A 17,575-nucleotide genomic window follows, 5' to 3' on the forward strand; every position below is an offset into this window, starting at 1 on the left:
ATTGCTTGTGAGAGCCGGCTTACCAGTGTGGTGACGTCACTCCCCTTCCCTGTGAATAGCAGGGACCGCAGCCACCAGGCTGAAGGGAGACTTCCCTTTGGCTCAAGAGGCTGGGTCCCTGTTGAGTGATGCCGGAGGCCTGGGTTTGAGTCCCTGATGGTGGGGGGCTGACCTGAGGTGGCAGTGGTCAGGGTGCCCATGTGAACCCTGAAGCGTTACAATATTTTACTACATAAACAGCATGCCTTATTGTTAGATGAAGCAGTGAGTTTGGAGTCACACTGGAGTCACATGCCAGCTCATACTCCATGTAAAGACCACTTGTGCAACATTGTGAACCCTCAGTTAACAATTAGAAAAATAAATTAAACTTGTTTTAAAGATAATATGTTTTCCATTAGACAGAAGGAAACAACTCATCCTCCAGTGCCTTGTGCCTATTTGTAAAAGTGTTTTACTTCAAAGAAAGTGAAGCTGACAATCAGTCATATACCTAAATAATATATATACACGGTGTACCAATTCTAAGGAGGAAACTCAAGGATGATTCAGCATGTTTAAATACTAAAACTTTAAATGTCAAAGAATTTAAGAATTTGAATTCAGAAGGCAGGATAAAATGTTTTATTCTTAAAAAGGTGTACATCCATAAATAATGATGTGTAAACTGGGGAAAAAAATCTTTGATAAGGGAAGTTACTGAGGAAAACTAAAATGGATTCTCACTATGAAAGACAGTTTCCACATATCAAAGAGCTGTTAAGGTTGGTAGAGATAATGGAAAAGTCAGTCATAGCTCCAGGACAATCTTCCCTCTGAACCCTCTCTGTTTTAAAAAATAATAAATTGAAAGATCAGCCAGAACAAAAAGCATATAACATTATTAAATAAGACCATTTAAATTGGAATATAATTGGAATACTTAGAAAAAAACTGGCAGTGCAGTGATTACCATTGCTGTCTTTCAGCATTGGGGTCCCGGGTTCAATTCCTGTGTTGGTTTCTGTGTCGACTCTGTGTTTGTGTCTGCATGTGCCCTGTGATGGACTGACATCCTGTCCGTGATATAACCCAACCTGGTGCCAGCTGCCTGCCTGGATAGGCTCAGGCTCCCCTGACACTGTATTGGATAAAGTGGATAGAAATTGAATAGATGAATGGAAAAGAACTACCCTGTGTATTGCCATACCCAGCTATTTCTTTTGCTAAACATGAAAGGTCCACCTGCTTGTCCTAAGATGCACAACTATGTAGTATTAAGTATGCAGTCCATTTTAGTAACAGTCTTGCATTTCTGGAAGTATTTATGGGATAATCAGTTTTTCTACTTTGAAGTCATCGCGCAATTAGGACAGTAGCATTTTGTTGGAATGGTACGCCATTTTCATGAAAGCATTTTGCCCTTAAAAATATTAGAAATCTGTTTTTAATATATTTATCAAGAAGGAAAAAATACATCTAGAGATTTTAATGAAATTAGAAATGACAATGAAAACATTTCAGTACAATGAAGTAAGGCAGCATAAAATGCATTTTTAGTTCAGGTGCCAGCAGATCCAACATGATTAGGTTGGCAGGGCCCTGTCTCACAGGGGTCTATAATTGAAACCTTTGTTCCTAAACACAATGCTGCAATAGGCTGTCTTCACAGCCCCATGGTTTCTATGGAAACAGAATTTGATCTGCAATACAACAGTCTCTGTGATCTCTAGACTTGCACCAGTATCAGCTTTATTGTTAAAAGAAAATCTTTAAAAAAACAGGACACAATGCTACTTGTGTCATCAGCTGGGCGCTGCCACAATGCAGACAAATTCTTCCTTTTTATTAAGAAACAGCCCTGCTTTGTGTCAGAGTTCTATGAGTGGTACATTATCACAGGCCTCACCGCAAACTACTGTCGTGTCCACGTGTGTGGTCTTTCTCTTAGAATGCCTGGAAAGGGTTATTTAGGAACCTGGAAATAAATTACTATAAAACATGTGTCTTTAAATTAATTTTAAATCAATGCTAAGCATACAGTTTTAAGTTAAATAAAGCTTGGTACAAATACTGCTGCACTACCTCTTTCAGTAGTTCAGTAGTCCTCCCTTATACCCTGGGGGTGGTGGGAGGCTCTGTGGCTAAGGACCTGCACCTGTGGCTGGACAGTTGCTGGTTCATATCCCGCGGCTGGCAGAGGAATACTACTCCGTTGGGCCCCTGAGCAAGGCCCTTAATCCCAACTGCTCCAGGGGCACCGTATAAATGGCTCACCCTGGGCTCTGACCACAAGCTTCTCTCCCTGTCTGTGTCACGCCCAGTACACCAAGATGGCGATCTACTTCTCTCCTGTTCCTAGTTCCCTGTGATTATTCATGTCTTTCTGGTGTGTCTTGTTGTGTAGCCTATTTACGTCCTGCTTCTGCTCTGCTCCTAGCTCAGCATTGACATTTCAGATGTCCTGAGACCCGCCTAGCACCAGGTCACTCCTGTCCATGGCCTGAGGGCATACAGTACGTTTCTATACACCATTTCCTGAACAGTTGAGCCTGGGCTAACCCCCGTCTCGCCGCTACGCATAGGGTCTATTTTCGCTCTCCTGCCATTCCACGGTTCGTGCTTTCCGACATCCGTGACATCTGTATGTCTCATGGAGTGCAAGTTGGGGTATGCGAAAAGACAAATTCCTAATACAAGAAATTGTATATGGCCAATAAAGAGATCTACTAGTAAAGTCCATTTTTAATCAACCACAGATAAAGAAAATAATATTTCAAACAATTGTTCAGGCCACAGTGCACCAAATGGACACAACAGCAAACCTGTATGTAAAGTAATAGTGATTATTTCAAACGTTCACAAGTAAATGCTGCATAAAAATAGACTTGAAAAAAATATATTTAATCCTAGAAAAGTGAAAAAAAAATTTACACTGCAGTTTCACAGTCTGGTTGCGCCTTATCAGCCACCCACCAGAAAACACTGAACTTAAACATCTCAATGGTCATAAGATGTATTCAGAGATGTCACTAACTAGATGTCCCCAACATATTCATGTCCAGATAGCCTCATTATTAACATATGGCCTTTGTTAAGAATGCATTTAATTATTCTATCAGGCTGCCAACCGACATATTGTTTTAAGTGATAAGCTCTAGCCTCCTTCTAATGCGATTCCATGTTAGTACTGTCAAATATAAGCTTGCTGTAATAGACCGAACAGCCGTGGTACCCAATAGAAACGGAAATATAGATATCACCACACGCTTTATATTTACCATTGAAAACCAGCACAGCTGTTACAAGAGGTTATGCACCCTTTATTAGTTTTTTTATTTAAACTGAACCCCTTACATTGCTTACAGTCTGTGCTCCCCTACTGCAGCTAGGCATGTATGCTGGAGAGCGAAGAGCAAGTCAGGCTTACACTGTGCACTGTATTTGCTTTGCCTTGGTTTCTCTTGACCTGCAGCGAGCTTTACCACTCCTTTGTGTGCTTTGACACTGTCTCCCTCTTCACTATTACACTTTACTGTTTCTCTACAGTAACAGAAAAGCACATATTCTCAAAAGGATGTAACAAACATAAGGTCAACGCAAAGTTTAAGGAATTAACATAAAAAATGTTTTGAATAAAACTGAAGGACAATGTCAAGAGCTGATTTGTAAGATATTATTATTAAAGACTCCAAAATCAATGTTATTTTTTCACAGGGAAGACAAAGTACAATCTCTGGGTTCTGCAGTGCAGTGGGAAAATCAATCACAAGGTCAACAGAGTTATCTCACAACTGCAGGTGTGAACACCAGCCTGGCATACTAATCTATTAATCAGGAATCTCTTCATGCAGAGGACAGGAGCTAAAAATTCAGACTTGCTGCTTTAACTGATTTCTACAAGTATAATATGACTGGAAATTGTGCATACCTGCAATATTTCATCATTTATAAAGTGAAGTAACATTGTTTCCTAATTACATTACATTCCCTATTTGCTATATATGTATGTAATTACATATGATATAGTACTACAACATATTATCCCAAGATATGTTCAAATCTGTTGATATAACAAAACAGCAAAGCATATGCTGAACTCAAGCAAACTACTGTTTGTACTGTTACTAAACTTTGGCCTACAACGGAGTCTTAAAGCTTTCCCTTTACACGCATATTAGTCTTCCCGAATGTTACGTCCCAGTGTGTGGTCTGTGTGTTTTTTGTTATATTCCACACTGCTGACATTTGATTGTTCTCCCTCCCCCATTGGCCCACCATTACACCACTGTTTCAGTATGACATCATCATCAATCAGCTTCTCATCCAATCAGAGTGCATCTTATTCAGTATATAACATGGAGGTTTTAAGAAGGGAGAGGCCTTTCGTTTGACTTTGGTCCTGTTTGGTTTTCACTTCGCTTTTGTTGGTTTGTTGGTTTGTTGGTTTGTTGGTTTGTTGGTTTGTTGGTTTGTTGGTTTGTTGGTTTGTTGGTTTGTTGGTTTGTTGGTATAGCTTCGGCTTTGTTGTTTTGTTGGTTTGTGTTCGTCTCTTTGTACTGTATTTTCGTTTGTTTGTGTTTATCCTTGTTTCACCATTCCCTTGCCCTAACATGTTACATGTTCAACATTTGTGTTCTTTTGTACCCTGTTCCTGTTGATTACTCTCATTTTCCCTTATTTGTATTCCTAGTTCACTTGTTTTTGTGTGAACTTTTGTGTATAGGGTTAGTTTAGGTTGTTGGGTACATTCTACACACTTAGTTGATTTTGTATTAGTAACACTAGTTTAGTACGGGTGAGTGCAGTTTGTCTTGTATGGTTTTGTGTAGTCATTGGAGGTTAGCTAGGGTGTTGAAGATGCCGAAGACTGTGTGTTTCGGGTTTTCTTTTGTAGTCAGGTTAGCTTTCCCTCACTTTCCTAGCCAGCTCCATTTTGTTTATTTTCTTTTCTTTGGCACCTCTCTAGTTCCCTTTCACTGTGTTATTGTCTTATTTCATACCAGTCACTTATTCACCTTAAAATGATCACTTTTGCACCAACCTTCCTAGTCCCTCACCAGAACCCACCTGCTTTCAAAAATAATCCTAAATGTTACACCCCTTTACCCTTAGACACCTGGGGTCGTAACACCGAGCACATGATTGTAAAGCAGAAAGCAGAAGAAAATGGCCCTGTAAAAAAAGCTGTCAGTCCTTTCTCATCATTTCCACTGACATCAACTACTGTGACAATACCTTTATGCCAGAGAATAGATCTGACAATACAAAAATGACTCAAACTTGCAAATACTATAATGGGAGAAATGCCTTTACTCAATCTTAATTACCAAACACAACAGATTTTGGGAGGGCAGGGATATTCAACACAGGAGAATGCTGCACTGAAAGGCTATGAAAAATAAATATTACATGGATCATATAAGCAGCAGCAAAAGTTTATTGACAACAGCATTGCTAATGTACCGTGTAGTCTGATCTCACCAGATCATCAAAGATGGGCTTGGTTATTACTGATCTCTAAGCAAAACTGTGCTACTGCTCTTGCAGTGGAAAAACTTTTTTTCCTTCTTTTTACTTTTCAGCATGGAATTAACCTTTTCTTGTTCCTTTGCTGCTTACACACTGATGCTGATCATCTCTCCATTCTGACCCATTTAACAAGGACGACCAGCTCTGATCCAGGAAAGCCAGGACTGTGAATCTGTTTTATATATCAACCGGACAGTGTTTATATCCCTGAGACTATTATCACTTTATTGAATCAATTAATGATTTAGTCAGAAATGGCTCACTGTGGTTTTAAAGAACAATATGCTACTGTATCTGTATTTCAGTTTTGAAGTATATCTATGCTCCTTAAGTATTTTAATCCACCTTCTAAAGATTTTAGAAGTGTTCCAAGGGAAACTGATTATTTCATGGTGACTGACCATTATGTGTCACAAATGTATAAATAATCCAGCGGGTTTTATATGTGCTGCATAACATTTATCTTTAACAAGTGATGTTGGTACACCAGCAGTTGGAAGAGTCCCTTTGGACCAGAATTTCCAAAATTCCAATCATCCTTTGGATGAGATGAACACCAAGCTCATGACTGTTTCTGAACACCAAAGATCCCTGGCATATTTGTCCCCTTACACCATCCCCCCTCAAAATTACCCCCTTAGTTCAACTGGTGAAGCAATTTCTCACTACTTTCACCTAATTTACAGTGTAATGGGGCTGCTGGCATACAATGGCTACTGTCTCCCTCCTGGATGGGTATTGTACTTCACTGGTAGATGAAAAAGGTTCTTACACTGCAAGTATTTTGGAGATCCCCAAGGATGAAAAATGCTATACAAATTCAAGGAAAATATATAATTATTTTCTTGCATTTACAGCATCAAGTGTTTTTCACTGTAGTCTTTGAGCTTGTGAAGGTAAGACCATGTTATCTGATTAAAAAGGGCACATTTTCTAGGGTGTGGTAAAGATTTCACATGCTAAGCTTTTTTAGCAGAAATCTTCAGTAAAAGAAATTGTTGCAGACATTGATCATGGTACAATATCTCATTTACAAAGTCCGCTTTCCTTTCCATCCTGTACTAACTAACTAGGCCTGTTTGACTTGTACTGTAGCAGCTAGTATACAACATTCTACAAGTCGTTTGGCAGTAATGAATTTGTCAAATTAAACTGCATGAAGTAAAATGTTGATGCTTAATTACTTCCGATTTGCAGAAATGATTTTTAGGTCATAAAACATTGATCAATAAGCGTAAGGATAGACATATGGGATGGATCTGACAGTTAAAGCATAAATGTAAATCTGATTCTGTACTGTTCATATAAATGATATAACATTACTAATAAAAAATAGACAACAGTATGTTGCAATTTTCAAAAACACAAACCTTTTATTTCTATAGAGGGCTTTATAAAGTAAGGGGTAAACCTTCACTGGATTGAGGCCAGATTTATGACAGCTGAGATGTCATAGGAGCCAAGCAAGTCTGGATGATATACTCAGCTGTACTGGGATGAAAGCAAACAGCAGATGGTGCATTTCCACACAGCTCCCATCAAACTGGAAAACTCTTGGAAGAAATAACTTCCTTATGGCCCTGAAACTGCTTTTAAAGCATCTGTACTGTGCATGTAATATATTACTTTAAACAGCAGAAATAATTGAGCTAATGCCACAAGGTAGGATTTAGGACATAAGAGGTGGAATTTATGGAATTTATTTAGTCTGTATATTAGTCTTATTTAGTAATGGAATTTATTTAGTCTGTACACTATTGGGAAAAACATCTTTAGACCTTTTTTACTGTTTGACTCTCAATTTTTCTCTTTATGAATAAACAATCCAATGGTAATCTTCTAATGCAAACATACAGTACATATTTGGTTTTATGCTCAAAGTACTCCTGAAAGGTAATTTACTGTAGCTCTCTTAATGTACGGAGAGGAATAAATTATGTCAATGATGAGGAACACAATCAATCAGAATTTACTGGTAAATACAACACATTAGCTACTACAGCACTTCACATTTGCTGCTCCTGTACACTTTATCTTGAGGTTTAGTGATCAAGCTTTTGCAGATTCTGATCTACAGCATAAGACTTCAAGCTCAATTACATGACAAGCTTATTTTCTTTGCACTCAATCCAAGATGTATTATTAAAAATAAAAGTCAGAAGTTCAACTTGGGTATCGTGTCAGTGTGTAGGCTACAAATGAACAAGTGTTCCATTTAGCATTTTTCATGTTATTACTTTCATGCTGAAACAAAGAAAAAAACAAAACAAATGTCACCCGTTAAGCCTTATTGCCTTATTCACATAAGCCTTATGTGAACGAGTGTCACACAGAAGAAACCTTAACAGTCAAAATGTTAATTATGTACTTTTCAACAGGGATTTAATCACTTCTTGCTTCATTACATATATTGTAATTTTTAATTATACCTAAGATGTCTAATTCTTTTCCAAAGCGGTTTATTACATTACATTATGTATTATATAACATAAAATGAGATTTAAACAGCAATGAAACACTTTAATACCTGATTAACGCTTAACTGAACTATTAGTGCCACTCAGAAAGTTACAGGCTTCAACGAAGAGCAATAGAACATATCTCAGCTTCTGATATATCTGGTACTCTGTTGAATTCCTATCACACTGAAAATACAATTCTTATAAGAAAGATCAGCAATGTTATTAATATTATCCAAACTATAGTACCAAATGTTTCAGACTTCTGTCAGATTACTTTGGCTGTGCCATAAATGCCAGCAATATTGTGTCAAAGATACTTCTATAAACATGAACAGAAGATGTGACAATTAGAATTAAGGTACTGTCGCAACTGGAAAAGTACACATAACCCTTATAACATGAAAGCAGAGTAAATAAAAATGTTCATCCTCCTATAATCATTCTTGAAACCTTTGTCCTGTGAGATTCTGGAAGGAATACATATGACTACATTGTATACGTGCACAGACTCAGAATCACTACAAATGAAGAAGAGCATATTCTCTCAGAGGCACTGTTGGAGCTGAGCATAGCAGAACTGTCAGTGAAAAGCCTGATCAATAACTCTTAATGTTCTGTGAAGTAAGTCATATTCCATTCTTTTGCTTCTCAGGAGCTATAGGGAAAGCAATTCCAACTGAATGCAACCACAGCTCTTTAAAACAGCACTAAATAGCATGTCATATTCATATTTGCGTCCAGACCCTGACCTAGAAAATGCCTTTGTAATGGTGCACATTTTTAAATTTCTTACAGGAAGCCATGACCAAACAAGAGAGACTTGAGAAACTTTGCATCTCCTTGCTTCTAATGGTGTTTCATTTCCTAGTATAAATGATTCACCTGCATCTGCATGAGGAGGCTGCAATTCGCTGTTTCCTTCTTGATTTAAGGAGCACCTAGAGCTCTGTCACACAATCTCCTACATTTACAGATTGCCAGGTACTACTGTATATATATAGAAAACTTTTTAGGCTACAAATCAATAAAGCGTTCTTCACTGAAAAGAGGCATAGAGCTTGTGACCTTGAATGTTTATTTTCAAACACCGGCCAAAGTTATAAAGGTATCAATGTTAACCAATTTATCTTCTGTTAGTTCTTAAAATCCAAATTTCCAAGAGAATAATGGCAAACATGCAAAGATAACGGTAGTACTCAATAAACATTTCACATTTCACGCCAAATGTCTCCGAATAGAGCAAACACATATAATAATTAAACTGTATATGCTTTCTTGCTTGGATATTCTGGTAACCTAATTCACTGACACATGGTGGATCTAATTTATGTGCAAAGAAAAGGCAGAGTAACTGTTTCTATGACAATTTTTTACAGTTTTCTGCTCAACATTTTTTTAATCTGTTTTCTGGCCAGTAATTCATCAGTCATCACAGCAAAAGTTGTTGTAAAATCTGTATTCTATTAAGTCAACAAGACTTTTCTCTATTTACTGTACATTTTCTGCTTCCACTAAAATGAATCCAATGGATCTGTCATGTGAGATATGAACAATAGACTATTGAACTTATACTATGAAGTGACAGCATTGTTTAACACATACAACCCAATTAACTAGATTCTCACATTATGATATTGATAGCATGATTTACAACACTAAATTACTGTACAAATAATAAGGAAAGGCAATCATCTGAGTATACAGTAATTTCTCCATTCTGGTGTGTTTTGTTGTTTTCCATCACCAATAACTGCAAATCTTCAGAACATTGTTTCATGATGCAAAGCGAAACAAACAATAATGTAAACCAATGCATGCTTCCTTTACATTCCATCACACACACACACAAAATAACATTGGAATTCCTCCAGCACTGCTACAAAGCTGTCGGGACAGGGCAGTTACCCCTCCAGTCTTTTCCACAGAGAGAAAACCGGCACCACATCGTACCTTAGTCCCGTTGTAAAAGTCGTCCACGGAGGTGGCGTTCATAAAGGTCTGGTGAAAGTGGGTGCTGGTGTCGATGCCCCCCGGGATGACCAGCTTGCCGGTCGCATCGATGACCTTGGCGCCTCCAGGGATCATGAGCTCACGCCCCACCTGCTGGATAATCCCATTCTCAATGTACACGTCCGCCTCCTGGGTGAAGTCGTCGTTCACCACCTTCCCACCTTTAATCAGGATCCGCACAGTCGCTGAATTAGCGGCCATGGCCCTGGCAGAGGAAACAAAGAACCAGGAGCACCGTTCAGAGGATATGGATGTTACTATCAATATGAAAGATATTGTAATATTAAAATTGATTTAAAAATATATATTGCAATGCCATTCAAATATATTACAGACACTAAAAAATAAACTACAAACTTCATAAAATAAGTACAAAATATTGATTTATATGTACAGCATATATAACATATATATTTATGTCTTAGGCAGAAAAAACAGACCATCCATAAGTGTAACATTAATGTTCATATATTAACCTTTCAAAAAAAATGCATTAAATGCCAAATAAAGTGCTCAAATGTGTCCACTTTAGTTTGGAAGGTTTATCTTTAAAAATAAATAAATTGAGAGCTGAGGGCAGCACTGTGGCTGAATGGTTAGCGCTGGGGCCCTGGGTTCAAGTCCTGGGATGGTGTCTCCATGGAGTTTTTCCTGTCACAGTCCAAAGACTTACTGGCAGGTTAACTGGCTTCCAGGAACATTGGCTGTACTGTGGGTGTGTGGATACTTGTCTGTAAGCGTGCCTTGTGATGGGATGGCTTCACGCCCAGGATGTATCCTGCCTTGTTTCCGTTACTTGTGCCCGGGATAGGCTCCATCTCCCTCATAACTCCGAATTGGATAAAGCAGTTAGAAAATGGATGGATGGAAATTAGGAGCTCAGTGGGTTAGATGTTTTCAGACAAAATGCAAAAGAAACACTGCAATGCATCTTCAGGATTGAAGGGGATCCTGTTGGTGGGCCAAATGTTAATAATCTAATGCGAGGTTATGTTTTTAGTTCACGAACCCAGTCAAATACTTCAGGAAGATTTTTACCAAACTAACAGGGAGATTGGCACATTAATGTGAACAGAGTATGTGTATCGCCACATTTTTAAACTTCAGATTTTTTTTGCTAGTGGTGTACCTAAATTCCAAAATGTCATTATTATTGCAAGAATAATAATCTTCAGAAAACCGCAGAAGAGTTATTCCTTAAAAAAATAAAAAATAATTAATAATTAATAAAAATATATTAATTTTGTCTGGCGATACAGACAAAAACCTCTGTTTTTTTATTAAACCACTACAGTACAGTATGTAGCATTTTTCATGCTGGCAAAAGTCATTTACAGAGATCAGATTGTGTATTATGTATTACGTTCACTGAATTCAAATGTGAAAAGGGCCATTTAAATAATATTGCCTTCAAACATCTGCCTTCAAACCTCCTGTGTGGTGTAAAAGCTGGCATAAATGGCAACAAGCCATAACCCAGGTGGTTGCTGAACTTCAGTGACGAATGGAGTGGGTCTCTTTTAACATACTGTACTGTACTGTACTTGGTACTTTGATGAAAATCAATTTATAAATGCAAGGGATCAAATCATTATTATAATTAAAGGAGGAAAGGAAAAACAAAGAGACACTTCACAAATTTCTCCATGACAAATCATTTAATCATGCAATGGATGGTTTCGAGAGTGGAAAAATTGCACTAACTCAGATCCACTCAACATTTTTTTTTCTTTTTTGTACATTCAGGCTGGTACTGCTAAATAGGAAGGTTTCACTGTAATAAAAGACTACATTTTATACCCGACTCTCTGAAATTATTGTTACAAATGATTATTATTTAGCCACCTGACTTACAACAGGCATTTAGTTTTAGGCCTATAGACGTGTCAACTAGATCATTTGTTTTTACAACCTGTGGATTGAACCTCTCTTGGCACAGTTCTTTCAGTATGCAGATGTAGGTTCTCCTGCTGTGAAATATTAAATCTCCTTCTGAATATTGACTTGTAAATGTAAAAAGTACATTTTTTCACTAATAATTAATTTGTCTGAGATTCTTTTGAAGATGCAGTGGTTATTGCTATGTAGGCATTTTGTGCTTACACAAAATGCAGTTGAAGCTGTAAGCAATTTGAAACACAAGATCAATTGGAAGTTCTCCTGAGGTCATTACATAACAAATAATATTAAGGAATCCCTCAGAAGTGACACACTGTATTTAATCTTCATGTTTACTTTATGCATGAACTCAATTTTCTTTGGGCCTTTTTTGGTTAGAATGAGAGAGACCACATATGAAATCCAGATTCCAAGGAAAAGTCCACATCCTTTGCCTACTCAACTTGAGGCACAACAAATAAAAAGGAAGTTTCCCCATGTTGTAGAATGCTTTTAGTGTAGATTTTCAATATTTTAGCACCACAAGAAAAACTGTAAATAATTTAAAGGTTGAACAAATTTACAGTGGTGCACAAAGACAACTGTTTTGCTTGCAGGAAATTCCGGCAAAACAAACACATAACATATGGTATTCAGACAAACACATAAATGTATAAAGTGAAGCAATTTTGTGTAGAAAACAAAAAACAGAACCTGGCACAACTACACACAATGAATATTTTCATATACTGATATAAAATGTGACATATCTATGTGGATCCTACAATTGCTAGTAGTACATATTTTATGGAATACGCAATTCCCACTCTAAGCTGGCAGACCCTACTGGGAAATAAGTTAAGTCTAGGTCCTCCAGCAATTTTAAATTAATACATTTTTCCAAAAACTGTTCCATTGTCTTTAGTCTATTCGGTGACATTTTTCCCTCTCATTGCAAAACAAGTCCCCTTATCTTTCCTGCAGCCCATAATTATTATAAACTCCACTATACAGTGACAGGGAGTTTAATGTCAAAACAGAATACTTACTTCAAATAGTTAATAAGCAATTCATTACTCGGCTCATTACTATGCAGCTAAAAAGCAGATTGTATACAAATTGAGTGGGCGTAATGCAGATAAAATGGCTGTCAGAGGACAGTTTCAAATTTACAATGCAGTCTAATCTGTTTGGGACCTGAAACAAGCAAATTATGTAGATTTATTTTACATATTAAGCATAAGATACCTTTTACAATCTGGCAGTGTGCGCATCTTTCACAAATACCAGTCATGATATCCTGTTAATGAGCTCATTTCTATTAAATGCAAAGGGTATGTTTGTTGCGGCAGAGAACACTTTGTGAACACTAGAGCATTTGCTTTCGGTATTGCCCACACAGACTGATTTTTTTTTTCTGTTAGCCAGCTGGTTAAGAGTGTGACTAACTACTGTATATTTCAACTGCAGAAAAGCTGAGCATAATTCTAATTCTAAACAGATGAGTCTACTCAAATCCCAGAGTTGTAAGTGCATGATGAACAGATGAACGTGGGAGCTCAAAAAGCTATACATTCCTAATGTATGAGGTTACGATAAAAATTTATGACTAAAATTTTCAACTGATAAAAAAGATTTCTCTAGCTTCAGCTACGAATTGGGGCAGTTCCTTTATTTGCATTCGCAATACCATTAGTAAGGCGGACACCAAAGTCATTCCTTTCACCATTCCAACAGAATCACCACCTTAGAATAAATAAGCAACTCCAATAAATGTGTACTATACATATCCATGGCCTCAGGGGTCCACACAATTACCATTGATATTTTGGTTTCCCCATATAGAACATCTGTGATATCACTCACTAGCAGAGGACAGACAGCAGATGTCAGCCAGTAGAAAGAAGCCAAAACTGCAGAGTGCACATCTTAAATGAATGGAATAATCCCCAGGCCACTGCAATACGCATTTAAATTGCTTTTGACAAATTAAATCTAAAGATGGGAGGCCGAGAAGTACCACTCACTGGAAGGAATAAACAAGCAAAGCCATGAGGCTTTCCGTGAGGACTCTGAATCAACACTTGTGCATGCTTACAGCCACAGAATGCAGAAAAATGTTTTTATATTCATATTTGTCCAATACTGTTAGAGATACTGCTTTTAAGTCTTCATTCTTTACATAAAGAAAGAGATTAAGAAAATGTACCGCCTTCTTGTTTGGATTAAATCAGTAATAAAGCGAGAGTGATGAAAGCACGGCAATACGATTTTCCAGACTCAAAACTTACACTGACCGCTTGAAACAGCACTCGTACTGTTATTTTACTATTTCAGAAATTTTGCGTCTACTGGGGGATGAATTTCATTGAGAAGACAGATGGAATTAAGTAAAATACCTGTGTCGTTACATGATTAATAAAAAAGAAGCTTCTGTGTCTCAGAAAGGTCTTGAACTTCCCAGCTCACAGTGGAATGGTTACTTTTCATACAGGTCATGTTTATCCTGCTTTCTTGAATTAGTTGCACTCTTTGGTCCACCTCGTCACTTAACTCCTTGTTTAATATTGATAGCTCGCTTGTAGTATACACACAAGGAAATTTGTTACTTATTATTTAACTATTTAATATTAAGCATAGTAAGACAACAGAAGTGTTTCCTTAGTGATTTCATATGAATGAGTGTGGTGCTACAGTATATGCCTTAGATAGCTTTTTATTCGACAGTATACTGTAGGATGTTCTATTTTTGAGTACAACAATACGAAGAATTACATGCTTTGTAAAGCTTAACCATTCACATAACATCACCATCCAATTCATTAAAATTCCCCTCTTGCTTGTAAACAATTTTGATTCCAATATATTATCAATTAGACCCCAAACTAGACCAATAGGACATACTGTATACAGTACATAATGTTGTAACAGAGACGTTAATGCATTAACCTGCTCATTGTAAATCAAATATTTTTTATCAAAGTGCACAGACACTATAGCAGGCAAAAGACACTGCATTGACTTTTGTGCAAATTTATCGCCTGGAAAGTAAAGACTGGAGATGCAAAAACTAGGTGTGTTTGGTGTTGTTTAATCCCATCTGGGATTTCAGAAGCAATGCAATGGAAATGGAGAGAAAATGGCACCTGCAAATTGGGTTGACTTCATGCTCTGCTTACATTACTACATTCAGACATGAGAAAGGAACTGGAAGCAGAAGAAAAGAAATATGACTGAGGAGGGCTAGGCAAAGACAGGAGGAGACAATACTACAAGAATGTTGGCAAAATAAGAGATAATAATTGTAAAACACTGTATTGATTTAGAGCACAAACATGGGGTTCTTAGAAATTTTTGAGCTGGCGTGCAAATAATTTTGTTCTTGTGTTTGTAAGTTTTGGTCATTTCAAAACCTGAAGACCAAACAACTAGATACAATGTGGCCTCTGTTGAGTCCGGCAAAACTGTCAAAAGGATGTGGCTACGAGGGAGCCAAGCAGACGGCAGCTCACATGAAGCAGGAGCACAGGGAATGGTCACATTAAAATAAGCAATAGAGATACACTTTAATGTAAAACTATTCTGGTATAGTTTATAAACTAGTCAAGCTGGGCAAACACTTTGCATGTGTAAATGCCCTCCTCTCCTTTCTGATGTTTAAAATTTTGAAGCTGTAGCTTCTGTAGATTATGAGTAATCGTAGTAACTGCCTCTCTCTGTTCTCTTTACAGTCTGTATTATCAGATGAACAATTGTCAGCTGAGGTGGATATCCTCTGATTCTTTTAGGCCAAACATTAATTGCTTTGACAGCACAAGCGACAGTTTCACTGTCACTGTCAATGTGGCTCAGTCTTGCCCTGAAGGAGTCTGGAAAGCACATTTCTCACACACAAAAAAATACTTTCTGCCCTGTACAGCAGGCAATCCACTGTCAGACTCTCACATAACCTGAACTTTCCTAAAAAAATTAAGTAATTAAAATTTCAGGCCTGGAGCAATTAAAAGTAATTATACTAAGGATTTTGAGACTTGGTGGATTCTAGTTGAAGGCCGCTAGGATACTGTAGCACTTATACAACACAAAGCATGTCTTCTACAGATAAAATTTTAGCATATGCTGAAAAAATCAACAACAAATCTAATATATTTTTTATAGTTTTGGAGATTTCTATGAACATTTAATCAGTGTACACTATAAAAAGTCTCAGTATCAGATTAACAGTATAAACTCACAAAACAGATAAGCAAGGGAAACTCCAAACAAGATTTTAAGTTTTTCTACTGCCTTATCACTCGACAAAATCCGTCTCATGTTTGCACTGAAAGATGTTTTTTTTGTTATGTTATATGTTCATTTTTACCACTTTAATATGTGCATCTCTCTTAAGTACTTTTGATTTTAAGGCAGCTGTTCTCTTTGCAATTCCTCAAATATTAAATAAACAAATAATGTCATAATTTTCATCAGCTACTTCCTAATGTTTCTAAGTCTTCTTCTTAGTCTTCCAACTGGAGGTTTTCTGTCATATACAGGTAGGTGAGTCCGCAAAGATGAGAAAATGTAGACAGCTAATACTGTAGCCAGTCTACACAGTGAGACCTGGTCTGCTTCAAACCTAATACAGAAAAACAGAGCTAAAAAGAACAAAAAACCATACATACTCTGACAGTATTTGATACAGTCATAAATACACAAAAAATTAAACTACAATTTTTATTACACCTAAAATCATCTATGATCTGAAGGCCATTTATGGAGAGTTTTCTTCATTACAGCTTCCAAAAAATAAAATCTCACTAAACATGCTGCTGCCCAAATAAAGTATGCTATGTAATGCTGTGCCATTGTTTTGTACCAAAGAGCAAGTGATTATCAAATTACAGTAAATCACAGAGGCCAGCATGAAGTCATTATGACAACAGCTTGGGTTTTTGCCCAAGCTAGTGGCCCTTTCTGCTTGCATACAAAAATTATGGGACAGAAAAAAAGAGAGATTATCTGGTACAGTAGTTCTGAGGAGAGGGAGGACATTTTGAGAGGCCATCCTCTAAATCTCTTAATAACAGAGCTACTGGAGCGGATGGTAATGTGTCTAGAAATATTCATACAGTAGAATATTGTAACTTCCTCTGTAATAAGTCATTTTTCCCTCACAAACGAGGGACCACAATGCTAAAATCCTAATCTCCAGTCAAAACTTGAACTTTGCCCAGCCTTGAATCTTAAGACTTTCAAGTAGAAAAAGTCTAGAAATAAATTATAGTATATATATAAATTAATTAATTAAATAAATTAGATAAAAATACAGATCCACTTTGATTACTACTAATAGTGGTAAGAGTAGTAAGTAGTAAGAGTGAAATTACTACTAGATTAATCGAATATTGGGAATATCTTCTTGCTATTAAGATTATGATGTGACCCAGTAGAAGGTTTTCCTGCATAAGACCATTTTCAATATTAAATTGTAAAACACAGTCCTGTGCCCTAGAGCCACAGTTCCAGTCAGCAGAACAGAAGTGGAAATCGTGTCAGGCTGTGTATTTATATTGTATAAGGATACTTCTTATTGCTATTCTACCTGTGGAATATGCTTAACCTTTGTAACAGTTCAGAACACTGGTGCTTGCTGGAGAATATAATAAAAGTCACTTTCTGGCTATTGTAACTTTTCATATTCTGGTCAACAACCTCACCTTAAATTTTGTCAT

General features: G+C 37.0%; 1 protein-coding gene across 1 annotated transcript in view; it reads right to left on the reverse strand.

Moving 5' to 3' along the window:
- LOC148839581 (dihydropyrimidinase-related protein 5) overlaps positions 1 to 17,575 on the reverse strand; it is a 66,714-nt gene that overhangs the window by 44,372 nt on the left and 4,767 nt on the right. Inside the window, exon 2 of the mRNA XM_088935054.1 lies at positions 9,924 to 10,188. Within this exon, the coding sequence (XP_088791180.1) occupies positions 9,924 to 10,184 (261 nt within the window). The 5' untranslated portion in view covers positions 10,185 to 10,188. The remainder of the gene's footprint in view (positions 1 to 9,923; positions 10,189 to 17,575) is intronic.

The sequence above is a fragment of the Atractosteus spatula genome, chromosome 2, assembly GCF_055471065.1.
Source record: "Atractosteus spatula isolate fAtrSpa1 chromosome 2, fAtrSpa1.hap1, whole genome shotgun sequence".
Classification (NCBI taxonomy): domain Eukaryota; kingdom Metazoa; phylum Chordata; class Actinopteri; order Semionotiformes; family Lepisosteidae; genus Atractosteus; species Atractosteus spatula.